The sequence below is a fragment of the Ammospiza caudacuta genome, chromosome Z, assembly GCF_027887145.1.
Source record: "Ammospiza caudacuta isolate bAmmCau1 chromosome Z, bAmmCau1.pri, whole genome shotgun sequence".
Lineage (NCBI taxonomy): Eukaryota > Metazoa > Chordata > Aves > Passeriformes > Passerellidae > Ammospiza > Ammospiza caudacuta.
The window spans coordinates 26,054,513-26,076,991 of record NC_080632.1 but is presented as its reverse complement, the minus strand read 5'-3'; the positions used below and the strand labels follow the sequence as shown (position 1 = coordinate 26,076,991).

General features: G+C 40.6%; 1 protein-coding gene across 1 annotated transcript; it reads left to right on the top strand.

Moving 5' to 3' along the window:
- Nucleotides 1-2,943: 2,943 nt before the first annotated feature.
- On the top strand, nt 2,944-6,895 carry HINT1 (histidine triad nucleotide binding protein 1). The gene is made up of 3 exons (XM_058823941.1): nt 2,944-3,100; nt 5,692-5,796; nt 6,557-6,895. The coding sequence occupies exons 1-3, from the start codon at nt 2,990-2,992 to the stop codon at nt 6,719-6,721; spliced, it is 381 nt and encodes a 126-aa protein (XP_058679924.1). The 5' UTR covers nt 2,944-2,989; the 3' UTR covers nt 6,722-6,895.
- The last annotated feature ends 15,584 nt before the right edge of the window (nt 6,896-22,479 follow it).

The following is a 22,479-nucleotide window of genomic DNA, read 5'->3' as shown; positions in this document are numbered from 1 at the left end:
AAATGGGTAACTGGACAGCCATCAGTTTCTGTGTGACACCTAGAATGGCCAATAAATGATGATTGCTGCTTCTTCAATTCAGTTTTTATTTTGCCAAGACTGCTTCCTTGCTCTTGCAGTTAGAACAACCAACAGGAGTTCGGAATCCTTCCTTATCTGGGGTGATATCTTCTTTTCCAGTCTATTTTTCACCATTTCAGAAGAAAAGTTGTGATTACAATTCCTTGTTTCTGTGCTTATCAGTAGTATCTCAGGATGTCTCCAGTTTCTAGGTATCCAGCTGTACTTAGAAGAGTCCAGTTGCACTTTTCAAGGACACTCTTGGTTCCCAGCATCACAGCTGCCAAGCTGGCAGGCTTTTTTTCTGCTGGTATTATCCAACAGGCATATTCTTCTGTTCAGTCATTTCCCCTCTCTAGTCAGGTCACTTTCTCGGCTGCTCACATCAAGCTCCCCACAGCTTGCCTTACTCACACCCTGACCAACCCAGCCTGGGCCTGGCCACATTATGGCCACGCTGGGTACATCTATAAAACTGAATTACCATTCTCTTGAAAAACAAACAAGCTTATAGTTCACTAACACATCATTCAGCATTAGCTAAAGGCAGCATAAGATATTTTGTGCAATTATCTTTACTACTCACTAGACCTCTAGCTTCAATACACAGTCTATTTAATCATTTAACAGCAGTTACATTGTAAGCTAATTAAAATATGGGAACACTAAATTATTACTCAATAATTTTAATATTTTTATTATTAATAGCACTTGTAAGCGTCTATTAAATATGTTTTTTTTACTATGTAACTCATAAAGAAACTTGATCTGTTAGCAAAAGTGATGTTTATTCATAATTTATTTCCAAGAATAATTATTGCAGATGGGAATGAATTAGATCTTTGAAAAGAGGGTCTAATTCATTCATTGTTTTATTCAAAATAATAAAATTTGCTGTTTTCATGGTGAGACAAAAATATATGCTGAAGTCAACTATATGAAAAAAATTGGTTTTGCTTTTTTGGAGAAACTTCTAAACTTGTCTCTTTACGTCTTCTCTTAACAAAGAAATATACTTTTTAATTAAATCCACAGCAGTGTTCACCTGAATTGTTCATATATTTGCTGAATAACCTTGGTTGGACAATAATATAATTCAAAGAAGTTTGTCCCTTTAATTGTCATAAAACTCCAATACCATCTGTAGGACACATACAGGTCAAAATACCTTAATCCCAGAACATCATTTAAGGAAGAAAATAAAATTTCATTGTTTAATGTACTTTATCAGAGTTTTTTTTTCAGGGTATTTCATGATAAATTATTTCAGAGTTACTACCAGAAATATATGACAAATTCTGCTCTTTCCGTATCATGTTCATATAATCAGCTGCAGAACCATATTAGGTTTAAGCCACTTAGCAATATTTATTCTCTGCCTCCCTCTGAAATGCTTTCCTGTAACACTTTTGTCTAGAGACAAATACATATATAAATATCTCTATTAATATGCACCTAGACAAATCTTCAGAGAAATCAATCTAATTTTTTTTGGTGAAGTTTAGAAAATCATAGAATCTAAAATTGTCTGGGTTGGAAGGGACATTAGAGGTCATCTAGTTCCAATGCCCCTGTGATGGGCAGGGACACCTTTCACTAGACTGGGTTGCTCAGAGCTCCATCCAGCATGGCCTTGAACACTTCCAGGGATTGGGCACCCACAACTTCTCTGGGCAGCCTGTTCCAGTGCCTCACCATGCTCACAGTAAAGAATTTCTTCCTCACATCCAATTTAAACCTCCAGTATTGCAGTTTAAAGCCATTCCTCCTTGTCCTCTCACTACATGGCCTTGTAAAAAATCTCCCTCCATCTTTATTGTAGGCTGCCTTTGGGTACTGCAAAGGTGCAGTTAGGTCACTCTGAAGTCTTTTCTTTTCAAGGGTGAACAATTCCAATTCTCTCAGCTGGTCCTCATTGAAAAGGTGCTCTGTCACTCTGATTATTTTTGTGGCCTCCTCTGGACTCCCTCCAGCAGGTCCCTGTGCTGGGAGCCCAGAGCTGGATGCAGGTTCCAGGTGGGCTCTCCCCAGAGCAGAGCAGAGGGGCAGAATCCCCTCCCTCCCCCGCTGCCCACGCTGCTCTGGATGCAGCCCAGGACACGTTTGGCTCTCTGGGCTGGGTCATGTCCAGCCTCTCACCCATCAGCACCCCCAAGTCCTCCTCCCCAGGGCTGCTCTCAATCTCCCAGCCTGTGTTGACAGCAGGGGTGGCCCCGACCCAGGTGCAGGACCTCGTACTTGGCCTTGAAAATGAAGCTTGGTTGATACTCCATAAGGTTTATAGTGGCTTTTTCCCCCCTGCTTTTTCATTTCTCCCATTTAATGGCTGGTGTTATAGATATATACATAAAAAAACATTTACAACTAGATCTACAGCTGCGTAACTTTGTGTTGCCCTTTGAATTACTGCTTGGCTATACTGATTAGTTTGTTTCATAGTTACGAAATTACTTATTCGCCGAAGGGCTGGCACATGAAACTGCCCTTCTGCAGGACCCTGATTCCAGGACACCATACACCTGCAAACTTTGGTGGAAAAGGTAACCCAGCCCAGCCTGGTGCAGTCTGCAGGAGCTTGTCCCAAGGAATCACACAGATGTTTGAGTTGGATTTGATAAGTAATACTTCTGCCCACAACAGCCTCTCCCGGGACTGCACTACTTTTGTAGAGTCGCGTTGCACTTCGCAGCGTTGATCCCTGCGCGGAGCCTCCAATAGTTCTTTCCGCCGGATCCCTCCGCGATTCCCGGGTCAGCGAGGGCGCGGCAGTGCAGTGGGCGGGGACCAGCGGGACAATGACAGGAGAAACCGCCAATCAGACAGGAGAACACGGCCAAGGGACGGCGTTGGCCCAATGAGTGCCGAGGGGGCGTGGCTGTGGGGGAAGGCGGGGCTGAAGGCCGGCGGGAGCCGCGCGGGAGCCGCCGCCATGGCTGACGAGATCAGCAAGGCGCAGGCTGCGCGTCCCGGCGGGGACACCATCTTCGGGAAGATCATCCGCAAGGAGATCCCCGCCAACATAATCTACGAGGACGAGCAGGTGCGCGCTGTGCAGGGGCCGCGGGCGTCGCGGAGGCGCTCGGGAGAGCGGCGGGGCGGGCCGTGCGCCCCCGCGCTTCCCTGCGCCCTCCCCGGAGCTGCATTGGGCTCCTTGCCAAGGGTCGAGGGTTCTCGCAGCTGGTGTGGGAGGGTAGTGGTGAAACCTTTACCACTTGCAGGCAGCCTTCTTGCGGGTTCGGAGCAGAGCACCCCAGCTGTCTGCTTGTGCAGGTCCCGATGTGCCTCTCAATAGCCTCACAGAGGTTATGCAGCTCTGCCTGCTGGGCTTTGGCAGAGAACCTCCGAGAGGGATTGCTGGTGCATCGCAGCACGTTAGGGCCGAAATTAAATAATTAGCTTTAGAAGAAATGCAGCGGTTATTCCCAAAATCCAGCTGGTATTTGGTGTAAGATCTCCTGCTCTTTGTTTTCCCCGCCCTTCAGATTGAAATACTGGAGCCCCATTAAGCCCCTTTTGCTTTTGAAATAAAGGGGTTATTCTCAGTGTTCAGTAGAGACTCGCCAAGGATGCAGTTTGTCAGATTTATGTGCTTAAAAATCATGCATAGCTTAAAACGGAGTTTTCTTAATAGATGGCAGAATTGTTGCAGTTGCCTTGTGCTCTGAAGAATATTGGAAATGTTCAGTGCTTTCTGAAAATAGTGCTTGTGTTACTGCTCTGTGTTTATGTGAAGGTGTGTGTTCTTTCCTTAGCCGGGTGTAACCTGTGTGAGCTTTTTCATCAGCTGCGGTGGTTGCAGCAGAGTAAGCTGCGCACTGCTTGATTAGGAATCAGGCCATTGACTTCTCTGAGTGTATAAACTACTTTGACAGCCAGTTGTGTGGAGTATTTTCTGGAAGTGTCATTACCTGCAGTGCACCATTTGGTTTTTACTTCAAAGTGTGCAGAAATGTAGAACTTCTAGATTTCAGTTGACTGGTGGATGATCTTGAATTAGTTTTGTTGGCTTTATGGAGGTCTTTTTAGAGGTGGTTGGAAGTGTTACAAGGAGAAAGATAAGGAAAGTCTTTAATCAATAATTGACCTTCAAAGAAAGGGAACTATTGAAAAGTACAAAGTCTCTGTGGAATTATGCCTTATCACTGTTTTTCCAGTTGAATCTAAACTTCCTGAAATGAAATTTGGTTTCCCATACACTCACGAATTTCTGTGATTGCGTTTTTTCTTTAATGCTGCTTTGGCTTTCTGTATAATAGAAAGCTATTTACTTCCAATCTTTCGCTCTTTTAATTCTTTGACGCAGTTTGGCCATTTGCATTCTGCCTCGATGGGACTACATATAATAGAAAAGCTGATTACAAAATGGTCAGCTCTAAGTATGATTTATTTAATTTGGTGCAAACAGTTTTATTCATCAGTTATATACTTACTGCCCTTCCCTGTTTGGAAGAAAGGAGTAGTTAATCAAAAATTCAAATTGGGCATTATCTTCTTAAACAGATTCTAAAACCACATAGATTTGATGTAGAAGATGACTTGCATAAAAGATTGATGCAGGTTGAGTTCGGCTTTTCACCAACTTTACTCTTGACTAAAGGCACATTTCTTTTCAGAATAAAAAAGAAGTATATTTGCACAGAAAATTAACTTTATTGATTCACAAAGAAAAGTATCTAGGAAATAAGCATTTTGAAGAATGTAGGTATATATGTTTTTAAGTATCCACTGTCTGTGACATAACCAATTGCTACCAGGTGTTACACTGTTGAACGTGATGGGAAAGTTAGAGATAGAGATAGAGATATCTTGGACTAATGCTGGCAGAGTACCTCCTGTGCATCTGCACATTTGTCGCGGTTCCAGTTGGAAGTCCCAGTTCTGTGGTTGGCCATTTGTACAAGGAGACACAGCTTAATTTTCTCTTGCCTACTGGCAGTTCCTAATTTGATATTTAGGTGATGCATGCTGTGTATGATCGATTGTAGTTTTGGTTTAGTCAAGATTCAGCTAGTCATTACAGACAGATGTTTGTATTTCAAAAGTGATGCCTTTCTTTTGATTTAAGCATGTCTGAAGCAAAGCTGGTTTTAATGCATTACTCTGAAATACTTGGTGCTGTTGAGAACAGAAGTCTAATATGGTCTCATTCACATAACTTCAGGATCTTTGGAATTGCCTTGTTGTCTTTGACCAAGGAAATATTCAGGCATAACTAGAAGTTGATTAGCAACTCTTTGCCATTTATTTTATTTAACATAAAATACAAAATAGCATTTAAAAAGCATGAATGTACTTTTTATAGGCATGCATGCCAACTACTTTACTAGTTGTTATGCATGTGTTTCCGTAGCAAATCTTGAACCTGATTGCATATTGCTTTACTGAGAAGGCTGTAGCTTTTAAATGGTACTTTACAAAGCAGTGATTTTTTTTCAGTGGGTCTTGGTAAGTAGTGTTTTGTGTTTAGAAGTTAAAGGATGTAGAATAATATATCACTCAAGAAAATTTAACATTGCTGCTCATGTTTGGGATATCTGGCTGAAGTATGTATTTAGTGGGGCATATTGATTTCCTGAAACTCTTACCTTTCTCCAAAACAAACTGTATTTTATCTGCTTTCTGTTCCTCCAGTGCCTCGCGTTCCATGATATTTCACCCCAAGCTCCAACACATTTCTTAGTGATTCCTAAGAAGCCAATTGTCAGATTGTCTGAAGCAGAAGATTCTGATGAATCTGTAAGTACTCTAAAGGTTTTCTGTACACCAAACATTCTGATTACTTCATAATGTAGTAGGCTGTCCCCCTTTTCCTCTTGACATTTCAAAGAGGCAAAGTAGTTTTCTGATACTCTAATGCTTGGCCTGTAGCTTAAAAGATAATGGAGTTAAGATTTTTCAGTAAAATTAGCCAGAGAAAGCAAAATATATCTGTGCATGTATTTTCCATGCAAAATGAATTGGTATTTGTTATTTAACAATCCTGATGTCTGTTTTCATTGTTTGCATGTAACAGTACTTACTCTAATATGGGCTTGGGGGTTTTTAGCAGGTCAGAGGTGAAGAAAAGGAAGGTTAGCTGAGAGGTGCTGAATATTTCATTTGTAACTAAAAACATCAAGCTCAAAGATTTTGTAAGCTTTACATGGTAAGAGAAAATTTCTTTTCCACCAGAATTACATATGTGTTCAGAAGAAGTAGTGGGGGCTTTAACCATTAAGTAAATGTAGCTTCTATGACACTTTTGTTGTCTGTTACTGCCTGGCTTGAGAAAGATCAATAGTTCTATTTTCCCCCTATATTATGCATAGGCAGTCCTCATAGTTTTTCTTGGAAAGTGTTAGTTGCAGGCAGGCAACAATTTGAAGGGCAGTGGCTGAATTTCTGAGAATTAACTTACTGGTTCTCTGCTCTCATTCCTTCCCTTCCTGCCCTTTCCCCCTTTTTGTGTGTTTTCTGTTGGTTGTTTTTTTCTTTTTTTTTTTTCTTTCTTCTCCAGCTTCTCGGACATTTAATGATTGTTGGCAAGAAGTGTGCTGCTAACCTGGGCCTGACCAATGGATTCCGGATGGTTGTGAATGAAGGGCCTGAGGGTGGGCAGTCTGTCTATCACGTACATCTCCATGTTCTGGGTGGTCGCCAGTTGGGCTGGCCTCCTGGCTAAGATTTGTACATCACAGGAGTTAACTGCATGCATACAAGTTACCACCAAATAGATTTAATATGTTGTCCATCAATCTAGCCACTGTTAGCGTATTTTTTTTTAATGTGTGTCTACACAGGGTAATAAATGCTCTGAACAACATTCGCACAATAAAGATTAAGCATGTGGGAATCATCTCTGTCTGGTGTGTCTTACTGATGGAAACACTTCTGAAGTTGAAATTATGATCTCTGAAGTTTAAAGCACAAAACGTTTCAGTCTGCTAACAAGTCTTCTGTAGGTACTGATCTGCCAAGGCAAATCAAAATCTAAAGGTGCAAACACTTATCAGACTTCCATGTCTTCTGGGAAGAAATCTAAGCTTTTAGAATGTGGTATGTAAATATTTGTAAAGCCAGTGTAGGCTGCTGCTGAAACTTCTAAAAAGTGAAATTCCAAACATGCTATTCAAGGGCTGCGTCAGTACTGTGTTGGGAACAGACATTCTAAAGCTCCATTTTTCCACTGAGAATGGGTAAAATGATAGTCTTAATAGCAGCTGCTATAGTTCTGTAGCACATGGGTGATTTTGATCAAATTGAGGACTTGAAATTAAAATACTGAACTGTTATAAGATGTTCAAGGCATTTCTTGGCATGTAAGCAGCATGATATAAAATGTATATGTGTATCTTTTAGATTGCAGATTTTAGTGAGCTAATCTTTCAGTTAATAGTACTTTCTCTGTTGCTGCATACAATTGTTCATGCAACATGGTCATCAGATCTCCAAGACAATAAATTTTCTTGAAGTTAGGGGTACAGATGTGTCTGCCAGTGTAGAAATAGAACACCTGTTCTTTCTGATAAAATTAAGTCACATAGTTTTTATGCTCAAGACACCTAAAAGCTTCAGATGCCTTGATAAAAGCCGGTTGCTTGTGAGCATCTAAAGTGTTAAAGAAATGTGGGAATGTGTGTAAAAACTGTAGAGGTAAAAGCAGTGAATTTTATTTTCTTTTCAGATATAACTTGAAAGTTTGTTAAAGCCATTTGAGTTCATTCAACCAGAAAATACTCTAAGTACTTCAGAATGCTCTAGCTTTCAGAGTTTTACCCTAAGATGTGACGTAAACAGGAAAATCAGCTGGTGCTTCTGAAGGACGTTGGTTTATAGTTGTGTTAGGCATAAACACATGGTTCTGTAGTGGCAGCATAATGGCTCTTCTCTTGTTTAACTTGCATAGAAGTAAAGAAGAAAACCACCCAAACCCCAGAGTAGAAGCTGAATGCATATCACAAGAATGAGGTATCACAAGCAGACACAGGGGTGCAGTAAAGGTTTGTGGCTGGCAAACTGGCTATCAGAATGAGCTCCTGGAAAGCCCTTAAAGATGGTGAGATGAACTGTTGGCATCCTCATATGGGGAAGGGCATGTGACGTGTACTGCTTTGACTTCCCTAATTTCTGTTGTATGTGTCCTTTTTACCAACACTGGCATGTGTGATTTGAAGAGTGACTGGTGAAGTTTTCACAGCTGTATGAAGGTAACTGTAAAACTTCTGTTGCTTCACTTGGAATCTTGGGAGATGTGTTTGCAGGTCTATGCAGATATGTGCTTTGGGAAGGTAAGAAGACTTTGAAGTGAGGGCAGAATCATGAATCTTGCAAAGATAGCCATGAGGCCAGCTTGCTAACCAATTTATTGTGCTTAAGTTTCAGATGAGTACCTTCTGGATTGATACTCAAATGATTCTGAGTTCGGACCATGGTGTACTCATGTGGGAAAAATAAAACCAAAGGAAAACTCTTCCCTAATTTGGCCATGTAGGAGGTGGGAAAACTGGGCATTAGCTGAAACCTTTTGCCTCAAAACCACTTGCTGAAATGCAGACCAACCTCCTTGTCATCAATTTTTTTCTGCTTGTATTACTTTTATTTTGTGGCAAGGTGATGACTCTAGTACCACTAGTCTATGATTTCTAAGGGCACTTAACAAAGAGATGTGTTAACTGCATCACAGGGAGACAGCAAACTTCATCTTAGGAAAAACCAGGGCAATAGGCATAAGAAAGTAGTTAAACTACATGTCTTTTTAGTCTACATTAGTGATAGATCTGAAACACCCAGTGGAAGATCTTGATCTCTCAAGTAGTCGAATGTTGTTGAATGACAAAATCCTGTGAGCAATCCAAGGATTTCACCTGTATATAATCTTCATGGGCTGAAGGTAGAAACAATTAACCTGCATTAAGTACAGGCTGATGTATAATCTGTATCCATTTAATGGAATGATTGAGCTAGGCAACATCTAACATTAATCTCTGTAAACTCCCTGATGTATCAGGAGATTGTTCCGGTTTATCAGAGATAGGAATACAGTAGAGAATGTGTTTGGAAGCAACAGGGAGTTTTAATGTGGCTTGTCATTTCAGGAAGACTGCAGTATTACTGTAAGCTGTGGTGGTTTCTGGTGGAATTTGTGTCTAATCTTCCATGTAATCTGTTACATCACTGTTAATCAGAGACAACCTGACTATCTGAGAGCTACACTGCATGTGTGGAATTTATGTCAGTTTTTAAAATGTCAGATACTGAGTTTGAAGTAACACTTCCTAGGTATGAAAATTTGCATTCCTTTGGGTATTGAACTCTCCAGTCTTCTTGTGCCAAGCTGTCCACATGGACCCACGGAGTTCTTGAAAATCCCATGACAGTAACAATTGCAGGTTTGGAAAGTCATCCTGACTGAGGCTATATTTGTCTTATTTTTACCTTTCTGTTTGCTGTTTTCTTGTGTGTTAGAACTCAGTTTTGTGGACCACACTCAATTTTTATGGCATTTCTCTCAGGAGCAGTGTGTTGATATTTTAGTTGATTGTGTTTATGTTTGCTATGGCTTTAAATACAAAGTTCTGTCTTGATTTAATTTCTGCTCCAGTTACTGGGGGGAAAACCAGCATTGCAACAATTCTTTTAACTTCTTAACAGATAGGAAATGTCTGGTAAACTGGCAAAATTTTATCTTGTTTTATTGTCACTTCCAGTTAATAATTTCTTTCCTTTTGAGAAACTATGGGTACTCTAGCTAGTTCACAGCTGAGCTTGAAAGAACTGGGGGAAAATCAAAATCTAGGCTAATGGTGTTGTGCAGAGCTGTTTGTCAGTTTTGGCCATTAGGTATGTGCCCTATACCTGTCAGTCATCAGGGATTTGAAGAGGAAATGTGGTTTTTCATTGGACTGTGATGTCGTTACACACAACATTTAGGTAATTACAGGGCTGACAGGTGGGAGAAAAAACTTGAGTCTGAACTAAAATTCAGTCTTTTGTGTAGAAGTTGAAGAGGGATGATGATTTGAAGAGAAGTTGAGAAATACTCTTTTTGATTGGGAAGCTTCAAGACTGCAAATTGTCCTGAGAAACAGAAGATCTTGAGAGAAAAAATATGTAGATTCCAGAAGAAAGAGACCACCCCTTCTCTATTTGTGGTAAAAGTGATAAAGAACCTGCAATTCTGTGTGCAAGGGATAAAAACCGTAAATATTGGCCAGTGCAGGTGTTCTGTATGTTGGAAACCCAGCAACACCTATGAAGTTTGTTGTACATGATGGTATTGGAGGTTATTTCCAATCTTGATTCTGTGATTCTGATGTCTTACAGAGTAGATGGGAACATGGTTAATTTAGTCTTGCTAAACTTGCTCAAAACACAGTCTCACTGGAGAGAATGCTCTTAGGATGTGAAGGATAAAGGGACAAAAACAGGCTGGAGCTGTAGTTGCTGACCTCTTTTTTGTGAAGGATTTGTAGTGTTGGTTTGTTTGAAGATCAAGGACTGGTCAGTCTCTTACAACAGACTTCAGTATCGGAGAAGACAGTTGAGAATAATTGTACTCCAAAACAATCGGGTATTTTTACTTTGTTGTCATGGTATCTGTACTTCTGTCAGATTTTCATAGAGCAGAATCATAGAATATCCTGACTTTCAAAGGACCCATCAGGATCATGGACTCGTGGTGCTGTGCAGGACACCCAAGAATCACCCCCTGTGCCTGAGAACATTCTCAAAACGCTTCTTGAACTAGACAGGCTTGGTGCTGTGACTACTTTACCAATGCCAAGCTACCCACTTGGTGAAAGACCTTTTCCTGATAGCCAGCCTAAATCTTTTCTGACTCAGCTTCATGCCATATCCTCAGGACCAGTCACTGGTCATGAGAATGAAGACATTGGTCGCTGCCCATCTGTTTTGCCCTGCGTGGATGTTGAAGACCTCAGTGAGGTCTCTCCTCAGTCTCCCCCAGGCTGAACAGACCAAGTTACCTCAGCTACTCCTCATACTGCTTCCCCTCCAGACCCTTCACCATCCTTGTGGCCCTGCTTTGGATGCTCTCCAGCAGCTTCATGTCTTTTTCATATCATGGCACTTAAAACTGGCCCCAGCACTCAAGGTGAGGCTACTCCAGTGCAGAGCAGAGCGGGACAATTCCCTCTCTTGCCTGGCTGCTGATGCTGAGCCTGATGCACCCCAGGACAGAGTTGGCCCTCCTGGCTGCCAGGGCACTGCTGACTTGTGTTCAACTCACCCTCGACCAGGGCTCCCAAGACCCTTTGTGCAGCACTGCACTCCAGCCTCTTGTTCTGAGGTTTGTCTATACCACCCAGGGTTGGCCCATCCCAGGGGCAGAATATGGAACTTTCTCTTGTAAAACTTCATAGGGTTGGCGTTACTGATTGCCCAGCCCTCTGATTTGTCAAAGTCTCTGCAGAGCCTCCCTCTCTGTACTTGAGGGACTTGACAGCTCCTCCCAGTTTAGTGTTGTTCGCTAACTGACTTAATATTCCTTTGAGTCCTCTGTCCAAGTCATTTATGAAGATGTTGAAGAGAAGTAGGCCTATTGAATTTTGTCAGTGTAAAAATTCTGTTATTGTGAAGAAGATAATAAATTCCTAGAAACTTAATGAAACATACTGATGTTTGAAAGATCTGCACTATATGTGGAAAATTCCCATCCTTTTGGGTCATAGAGGAGAAGGAGAGCATACTGCCTTGCTTTGTGGCTTGTATTTTGTAGAAAGCTCTAAAGGCCCCCAGAGTTGTATCCTCTTGCAAAATAGGAACAGGTCTGTCAGTTCATTCATGAAATACGCGTCTGCTTCAGGTACTTTATTTTTCTTCTCTGAGAGTGCCAGTCTTTAAGTGCTGTTTTATGTAAGGAGGTATGATCAGTATTTTAGACAGTGTCAGCTGGCGCTTTCTGAGTTGGACCCACAGGCTTTAGTCTCTTACAAGGTCATTTATCTTTGCAGAGTGGAGATACTGCTTTATATCCCTATGCTTCTGTTTTATTCTTAGAGTAAGATCTAAACTACAGTGTGTGGAATGTATAGAATACACAATAGAACTACTGTTTTATTCTTAGAGTAAGATCTAAACTACCGTGTGTGGCATGTATAGAAGCACAATTTCAGGAAGAAAATATCTTTGGGGAAAAGGAGAAGGAGAGGTTATAGGAAAAATCCTCTTTTTTTTATTGCATGGCATGGTATATTTCTGTTTTTTCTCTCTGGGTACTTTGCTAAGTGCTCAGGTGTAGGAATCTGGAAGTGAAGCTCCTGTGAATGTTTGCTCTTTCATGGTATAGTTCCATGCTAGGTAGAGTGTCCTCCTGTCAGATAACCTTTTTGGCAAGCCAAGGGAAGCTCAGTGCCTTGATTTGCATCAAAACTTATCCACCTGTCTATAACATTTATGTACTCTTGCACAGACCTGAGATTCCAGTGAGCTATGATGACAAACCTAACATCACAATACTTGGAATGCATTCAGTGATTAAGTTGCAAGTTGTACTGCTACTTTTAGTAATATTATTTCTTTTATCTTCATAATATTTTCTGGAAAAAGATTTAACTTGATTTAGTTTTTAGTCCTAAAGCTATATCCTGTAAGTTGTGTTTGGGTCCTAATTTATTTAGAACAGTTTGGTTTATGCTTGATGGAATTAATCAGCTCATTACTGCCTTTTCTGTAGTTAGAAAAACCTCATTTGATTCTTAATATTGTAGGGTTTTCTGTCATTTAGCAGCACAGCAGCATCCACAAAATTACTTCTGTTTTTATTCACAGTAGAGAAAAAACATGCATTTGCTTTTCCAGCTGTGACATGACAACATTCAAGTTTTGAATCAGGAGATGTGAAGTAAGTGAGAGTCATGGTACAGTTCACTTTCCGCTCTGAGGCACCTTGTTGATTTCATCTTGGTCTCCCTGGAGACTCCACTTATCTTTAAGTCATAAGCTAGCCTAGAGCCTTCCTCTGTTATTTCTGCACAAACAGAATGGAATTTCAGCTTCATGGACAAACAAGATCCATTGGACTGTATCCAGTAGTTAGAATGCTTATTTATATTCAGTGAGGCTTAGCTTGGAGAAATGTGGAAAATACTATCACTCTGGTCTAGATGTGTTGAACACTAACATGAGGATCAGGGTAATGTTTTGCAAAGGAAGATGGGAACAACAAGAGGGTAGAATTATATTCCTGTATTTGAAGCTCAAGTCGTCTATCTCATAGTAACAGCATTTGGGATAGAATATGGTGAACTGCTTTAAGTACTAAACATAGGGTGCAGGGGTAGACATTTTTTAATAATTAGTGTTTTCCTTCAGACAACTTTTCAATTAAAAGAAGAAAAAGTCCTGGCTCTGTGACATGTGTCCTGATATTGCTGAGGCAATAGTATGTAACATCTGATTTTGTGTGTGAGTTACGCTGTAATCAAACTTGTCCTCTTTGAAAAAATACAGGTAAACACAGACCTTTCTGGAAATAACCAGACCAAACAAATTGGTTCCTTGGACCTTAAAGTACTTGTCTGTCAAGGATGGTGTTCTCTCTGAGGTTTTTGGCTCTTGCTGAGCTACACATCTCTGTCATCTTTACTATCATTATCTTGAGACTTAAGAGGGAGGCCATGTGTGTTACAGAAACCATCTGCATAAGTAGAAGAGTGTCCTTTTTATTGGAGAGAAATAAAAAGTATTTATGAAATTCTTCCAGACCTTTACAGCAGCACATTCATCTTTGTAAGAGGTTTCAGCTTAGACTGGTTATGATTAGGGGTACTACTTCTTCATCAGTATGTTAAGAAAGTGGTTTCCTGAGTTTATCCATGTATTATTGCTGGAAAAGAAGAAATGTAGCTGAATAATGATCCTTGTCTTTAAAAGAAGAGACTTCTTGAGTCCTTTTGTAGATGAGATCCCACGAGAAGTAGCTGTGGAGAAGTCTAAGACAGCTTTTTGATTGTCAAGAACAGCTTTCTTTGGGCATAGTAACAGCATGTTTTGAAATTCACAGACTGAGGGGATGTGTCAGGGGGTCCACATTTTTGAATGGGCAACTCTGAACTCAAGTGCAGAAACATCTTCTATACCAGTGGGAGGGATAGGAGGGAAGAAATGGAGGGAGGAAGGAAGAGAGGAAGGGTCATTTCTCATGTGTTGAAGAGCCCAGTGCAGCTGAAACTGAAATCTGTGACAGATGAGAAGGGCAGCAAGGGCTGTTAGGGCTGCCTAAGCAGCAAGAGCAGTCTAAGGAACATGTAGACCTGATGAAGAGATGAGGTGGTAGACCTAGTGACGCAATAGGAAATAGAAAAGGCTGGAGTAGCATTTTTTGCTCTTTCTTTACCTGGTAAATTCTGCTGTCAGGTCTCCTAAGACTGTGTACACAAGTTTGTACTATGGAAAAGAAAGCTTGAGTTAAAGACTTAAACTAGACTTATGGAGAAGGCCATGGGACTGAATGAAGTGCATCCAGTGCTGCTAAGGATACTGGTCAATGTCACTGTGAAACCTTTCTCTGTGACATTCAAACAGTTACAATGCCAGGGTGAACTACATTATGATTAGAAGAAGGCACACATCACAGCTAGCCGGAAGAAAAATAAGATGGATTTGGGAAATTTCAAGCCTAATTGAAGTCTCCAGGATATCATCGAGCCAGTCTTCCTGGAAATAATTTCTAGACCCATCAGAAAAAAGTGATCAAGAAAAGCAAGCACAGAATTACCTGTTCAGATTGTGCCTGACCAACCTGATTGCCTCATACAATGATGTGATTAACAGTGAGAGTGTGGAGAGAACAAAACAGATACAGATACAGCCTCTTTGTATCTGACAAACATGACTGGATTGGTAGAATTCCAGGTGGGTGGAAAACTGGCTGGACTTTCTGGTTCAAAGTGTAAGGGTTCAAATAGCAGCTGGTTAGCATGGTATTCCTCAGGGTTTTGAATTGCTAACATTTACTGTCTTCATTAATCACCTAGAAAATGGGATGGAGTACGCCCTCAGGACATTCACAGGTGAAATTGGGAAAATGGGGAATGGTACAGGTAAATGGACACAGGTAAAATTTGGAATGGAAATGATTGATAAGCTGGATGTCAGGGTTGGTATTTAGAGGCACAAGAGGTTGAAAGAACAGACTGATGGGGACCTTTGGAAGTTCAACAAAGGTTCTGAGCCCTGCATTTGGAAGGGATCAGTCTCACACAGCAGGTACACTGGGGATTGACTGGTTGCAAAGCTTTCTTGCGAAGCAGAATCTCAGAAGTCTGGTGAACAAAAAGTTGAAGAAAAGTCAGCAGGATTCCCGTTGCAGCCATGAAAGCTGAGCCCACCCTGTGCAGCATTAGGAATGGTTTAATTGAGGGAATTCATTAATCCTCTAAATTCAGCATTTATGGGGTATTGCCTGGAGTGCTTTGTGCAGCTTGGGCTCATTAGTACGAGAAAGATGCAGACGTACAGGAAGGCGTTCAATGGTGAGCCACTGAGACAGTTGCTGAAGTGCACAATATTCAAAACTCTCAGACTCTCAAATATTCAGACTCTCAAAGAGAGTCTGAGAAATTGTGTTGTTTTGTTTTGAAGAGGTAATGGTTTGAAGGGGGCTGTATCTCTGCAGCTTTTTAATGGATGGTTGTAGAGAATTCAGGCTTTTGGAGGTGTAGAGGGAAAAGGTAAGAATCAATGGGCTGATGTTGCAGCCGGTGAAATTCTGAGTAGGAATATTAGGAAAGATTTCATGGTGAAAAAGGTTAAATGCTGGAGAAGATTGCTTAGAGAGATTCTGGAGACTGGAGATGATGCTCAAAGCTTGACTAGGCAAGACTCAGCAATGTTATCTGACTTAAAAGTTGTCTCTCATCTGAGCAGAAATGTGGACTAGAGAGTCACTAAAGATCTCTTCCAACATTGTTCTGTGGTTCCATTAGCAGCAGCATAAGCTTCTACAAAGAGTAAAAATAAAGTGATGGAAAGAAAGCCATAAGGCAAAAAACCCAGTCAAAATTACAGAACTGAAATAAAAAACATGTGAGGAAGAAGAGTTGGTTGTATCTGAAATCCTGTAATTTTGAAATTCAAATGCAATGAGACTTTATATGTTTGTATAGAATTTATGACATATCTTCTGTCTTGAGGCAGAGAGAAAAGCCATATTAAGCGGCTCATTGTTAGCCACAATTAATTATAAATCAATGTCTGGAAACAATCAGAATGTAGAACACATTTATTGCAAGCACAAAAAAAAGAGAAGAGAACTCAAAGAAACGGAACAAAGGAGAATTAGAGCTCTTATGTAGTTATGAGCAGACTGGATATTCTGTATTGAAAGATGCATGATTGTTTCTTGTTTCACAGGATTTAAATTTTAAAAGAAGCATGAAGAATGTGTTCCTACCCCCCTTGCATTCCCTCATGGATTTGCAGCTATCTTGGGATGCTAGTCAGCCCCTGTTAATTCCCATGTGAACTCAGAAAAAGCAAATTAATTTGATATTGTATTAATAAATTGTCTGGTAGTGGTTACAGACAAACAAAAAGCTGTTCTGTAGGAGTTCTGTAGCTCAAATTCCTGAGCTTTTGGTTGGATCTTAGTCCTCTGGTGTCTTCATAAGAAACAGTGAAAACTTGTAAAAAAAAAAAAGTGAAAAGTTGTACTTGTTACGTACTTGCCAATATTGTAAATCTTGCAAAGATTTATGAAGTTGCTTTGTTTAGTTGGTACTGTGATGTAATCAAACAGGAAAAAATATCCTCTGTGAACTAGATTTTTCTATCTTTTGAAATAATGATAGAGGAGGATTCGGGAATAGAAAAATGACAGTATTTTGTGAGCACAAATGTTGAAAACCATCTTCATAGCCCTAAAAGAAGTGACCTGCAGCAGTTGGCTGGCTAATCTAGGTACTTGTGGCTGCCAGACATTAAAATCCATCCTCTTTTCTTTCCCTAAGCAAAATAAGTTACTGATGGCTAGCACTACAATTTTTTTGACTTGCTGTGATCAGTCTGAAGTTTTTGTGGCTCCCATTTGAAAAACACTGGGATGGATTTGAACAAAATAACTCTAAATTAGGTTTTCACAAGGAAATTTTTTATTATTTATCTTAGACCTCTAGACCGTTATGAAATGTACTGCATCTGATGTTTTTCAAAAGTGATATGACAAAATAAGGTTACAAAATGGAATTTTGATAATTTGATCCATTGTAAATAGAACAATGAATAACTGAACAAAATAGAATGAGAAAGACAATGACCATCACAAATTTAATAATTCTGAAGTGTAATGGAAAGGAAGAAGGTGAATCTCAAGACAGGTAACAGGATAATAGGATGCTGAGAGAAAATTAAATAAATATGGATTACTGAACATTACTTCAGCTCCAGGTACTGGGTATTGCAGTAAGTATAGTTTTAATGTGTATTCTGTTGAAGTGTTTTTCAAATGCTCTTAACAGACATTTGCCTTTGTAATTTACACTGATTTCTGTGAGATCCATTCAGCCCTTCCTGAGCACTTGTAAAAATTCCTCATGTCCTGTCTGGCTACACCAGGTCATATTAAAACATTAAAATGTGTGAAAAATCATTCCAGTGGCGAGAAATACTGTTTCCCAATGAAAGACTTCCTGATTCTAGTGCGCGTTCTGTAACTGAAAATGCCACGGGCTCTGCAGGCGGCTGCCGTGAAGCCTGCCGCGCCCCGGTATGGGCGGCGGGGCGCCGCTGTCTCTTTGTTCCCGGCGGCGCGCGGCGTTTCCCGGCGGGGCGGGACCCGCCGCCGGAGCGGCGGTGGGATGGCGGGCCCCGCTCCCGCTGTGCTGCCCGGGCTGGCCACGCGGGGGCAGCGCAGGAGCGCGCCCGGGCTCTGCCCTTCGGCGCGACGGCGCCGGCAGGCTGATGGCAGAAGTTGTAACCAAGAGAGGTGCCGCGGGCTTGGAAATGGCTTCTCCTGTGATGCGCGCTGCTGCTGGTTTGCGAAACAGCCTTTGTCACTTCGGCGTGGTCTGGACTGCCTTTTTTCAGAGTTTTAGCTTCTAATTAGCTGAATGCAGTCTGAGGAGCTGCAGTGTGTTAGTTTAGGAAAAAGGGTCTTGCTGGTGTCCTTGTGCATCATGCATTGATTGCCCTTGAGAATTCATTACGTACACTCGTGTTTATACAAACTTGATGTTTCTGGATGATCCTTTTCAAAAATTATTAATGTAAGTGCTACAAAGATGATACACATTTCGTATTTTGAAGATGGCATGTGTAAAAACTTAGCTTTACATCTATTATATAGTCACTGCAGGGACATAAAACATGGGTGGTTGCATAACTCTTTGCAATAGAAATTCTATCTTTGTTGTCTCATGATTCAGACAAGTACTGGATTGTTGCAGTGTATCATTACATTTCTAGAACTATGTGAGAACCTTTAGTGGAAAAGGGTCATTGAAAAATCTCTGAGTAATAATTCAAAATAACTTAAGAGCCACTTAGCTGCAATTATATAACAATGCAATCTTTTTTTCAGAAATGCTTTGGATTTATGCACAATACTATAAAAGTCCCTACTGAATAATGCTGTAGTCACTTAACATTGACTGAAAACGCCACTTTTTAAAAATCACTCTTCAGGTGAATTGCATTTCAGTTTGGAAGAGCATTAAGGTACAAGATGGGGACTGCAATGCCAAATACCAAATATCAAGAGTATTCTGAATCTCACTGGTTCTTTCATTTTGGTGGTTTTTTTTTTGTTTTAGTTTTTGGTGTGTTTTTGTTTGTTTGTTTGTTTGTTTTTGTTGGTTGGTTGCTTGCTTGCTTTTCTTGGTTTTGTTTTGGTTTTGGTTTTTCTGTAATAATTTTTCCCCTGTAAGTGGGATTCTTGTATCTCATTCACCAATTCTCTCCTTCCATATGTTTTCATTTAAACTACAACTGATGCCATGCATGCCTCAAAAACTTACTGAAGCAGGAACCAATCCTGTGTATGTCATGGATAAACACCAGACATCTCACAAGATGAGGTCCTTGAGTATTCTTATAGTCAGAGGCACCTATTTGTTTGCAAGACCATAATGAGCATATGTTGTGCTGAATAAATCAATCCAGATTAGGGGAAAAAATAATCCAGTAGCACTGTCTTTTGGTTAGCTGCAGAACTATGTTGGAATAGAAAGCACACTAAAATGTGTGTTGCAATTCTAAAATATTGTAGGAATAAGTAGTGGAAACGAACGAGAAGGCTTTTACTTCAAGTTACCCTGCTTCATCACCTGTAAATATCCTTTTCAGTCTGCAAGAAAAACGTCTGTTTCCTCAGTGTTTTTTTCCTAGCAGCTGCATATATGTGCATTCTGTTCATTGCTGTTGTTAGAGCAGGGAAACCAACAACATAGGACTTACTCATTTAATCATAAACCAGATGAGACCCTTTACACAGTATGAATCTCATTTCAGGCTTTAGGCTGATAGTGATCTGAAAATGAGAAAGTGAAGTAGAGAAGTATATATTTTTTGAATCTTAATATCCAATTCAAAATAATTTTGAGAACACTACTTTCAAGGGGTAAATTGTTTTAAAGACTCTTGATATGTAATTCCAAATATTTTAGGAATACCTCTTTAAAAATGTACATTGTTCTAAGTGTTTTGTTATTAAAAAATGGAAAGCAAAGGTAGTGAAAACTGGTGGGTATAGTACAGCCCTTTTATTGGGTTGCATGCTGGGTTTTGGTAGTGGGGCTGTTTGTGGGGGTCCTACAGGGATGGCTTCTGTGAGAAGCTGCCAGAAGCTTCCTTGTGTTCAGCAGTGCCATCCCAGGCAGCTCCAAGATGGATATGCCACTGGCCCAGGTGGGCAGTTCTACCAGTTAAAAGCGATGGTAACACCTCCTTGATAACTTCTTAAAAAAAAAAGAAAAAAAAAAAGGTTATTGTACAGTTGTAATTGTGGCCAGAGAAGAGCAGAGTGAGGGGATCAAGAGCCCTGCGGACACCAAGGTCAGGGCAGCAGGAGAGGCAGGAGGAGCTCCAGGCACAGAGCTGAGATTTTCCTGCAGCCCCTGGTGAAGCAGCTGTGCCCCTGCAGCCCTTGGAGGTCCATGGGGATGCAGAGGCCTGTCTACCGCACATGGAGCAGCCCTGTGCCAGACCAGGTAGATGCCTGGGATGAGGAAAACTAAGGCCCAGCTGGAGCTTAATTTTATAAAGTGTGTGAGAAATACTAAGGGCTTCCACAGGAATGTTAGAAAAGAAAGACACCACTCCACACCCCCCAATAAATGAGACAACTGACATATAGACACTGAAGTGTTCAAGAGTTTTTGCTGATAATTCTCTTCCTGCTGCTGTCAGGTCCCAGCATGTCAAGGGAGGAGCCAGAGGAATGTAGTTGCATCTACCATAAGAGATCAGGCTCGAGACCATCTAAAAACCTAAAAATATGGGACAGAATACCTAAAAATATGGGATAGAATGAGATGCATTCTGAAAGAGTCCTGGGGCAACTAGCAGATGTAATTGCTAATCCAAAAGCTCAATGTCCAAATAGAAATACTGAATGCTGTCCCTCAAGAGTCCATACTGGCACCAATACTGTTCAGTATCTTCATATCAACATAGACAGTGGGAGTGAGTACATGGAGGACCATGTACCTGGTTTAGGGCAGGGACCAGTATCAGTATTTGTTGGGAAGTGACTAGATTGATGGTAGCCCTCAGAGAAAGACTAGGCCATATTGGTAGATGAAAAATTAGAGGTGTAAGCTCTCAATTTGCACTTGTAGTGTAGAAAGTTAATATTATCCTGGGCTGCGTTAAAGTGAGCATGGTCAGCAGGTACAGGGGGTGATTCTTGCTTTCTACTCTTGTGTGACCTCACCTGGAGTACTGTGTCCAATTCTGGAGTCCCTAGTACAAGAAAGACATGGACCTGTTTGGAGTGTGTCCAGTTGACAGCCACAAAATAATCAGAGACCTGGAGCATCTCTCCTGTGAGGAAAGGCTGAGAGAGCTGGAGTTGTTTAAGCCTGGAATAGAGAATGCTGCAGAGAGAACTTACAGAAGTTTTTCAATATATGAAGTAGATGAGTTAGCAGAAAGATAGAAAAAGGCTTTCTGAAATTGAAAGATTGGATTGAAAATTTAGATTGGATATAAGGAAGACATTTTTACATTAAGATTGGTTACGGTTAGACACTGAAACAGGTTGCCCAGAGAAGCAGATGCCCCCATCCCTAGGAATCTTTAGATCAGGTTGGATGAGGCTTTGAACAGCTTGATCAGGTGAAAGATGTCCTTGCCTTGGGCATGGGAGTTGGACTAAATGAGATATTAAAGTCCCTTCTAATGCTACCCAGACCATGATTTTGTGCTATTTGCTGGGAATAATTCAGTTTCATACCTGTAGCTTGTGATCACCCATCTGAAATGGTACAAGAATGTACTTGCTTTTTCTCATTAGAATATGCAAGTCATCTTGGAATATGACTGTGCTTCAGTAGATTATTCTTTTCTCACAGGCTAGGTTAGATTCTTGCATGATTTTATCACCCATACAGCAAAGATCAGCCTTCTATGAACATTTATGGGAGCAGAGTTTAATCCTTAAATTAATAATGTATGGAAAGTCAACCTGACAGAATCAAGCATGCATCAGAATTAGCAAAAATGTAAATGGACTAATATTCCCATCATATTGCTCAGTACATCTGGGATGTGATTGCCTTAGCTGGAAAAGTGTCAACTCAGGTGTCCTCAGCTTTGTAGTAGTACTAGAATGAAGTCTATGTATTAGAAGTACTGTCTGTGACTAAGGAACATATGTTTTAATAAGCTGCTGAACTGCAAATATAATGTGTTGTTTGTATTTTCTTCCTTAGATTTTTACTTCAGATTGACTAAATGCAAGCTGCTGGAAAAAAAAAAAAAAAAACAAACAAACCCAAACAACGCACTGGTTTAGCTTTGGCACTTTTGACCCCTCTAATAGAGACATTATTGTTCAGCTGCAGCTCAGTTTATTATGTTTTTACAGAGAAGAGAATGGATGAGCGATGGGAAGTGGAAAATTAATCTGGGAACAGTCACTTTTAATTTTTCTAGGACTTCTTAAAGCATTTTATAAGGGCACTGAATCCCTGGGGAAATACAATGTAGCTTTGAGATGCCTGGCAATCTGGAAAAGAGAGGAGTCATAAGAGGCAGTGCCTCTGTATGCTGACGTGAAGAAGGATTGCTTAAAGTTCTTGCTTCTCTCCCATGAAAAAGTAAGCCAGAAAGTCACAGATCTATTTTCTGTCTTTCTGGAATGTGTAAGCTTCTATGTTGTTGCACATTTCTGTCTCATTTTTGAAAAGCCCTGACTTCGTCTGTGCTCTAGTGGTTTCAAGAGTTCATAGCTAAAACTTAAAGACACCAGCCTTCCTTTTC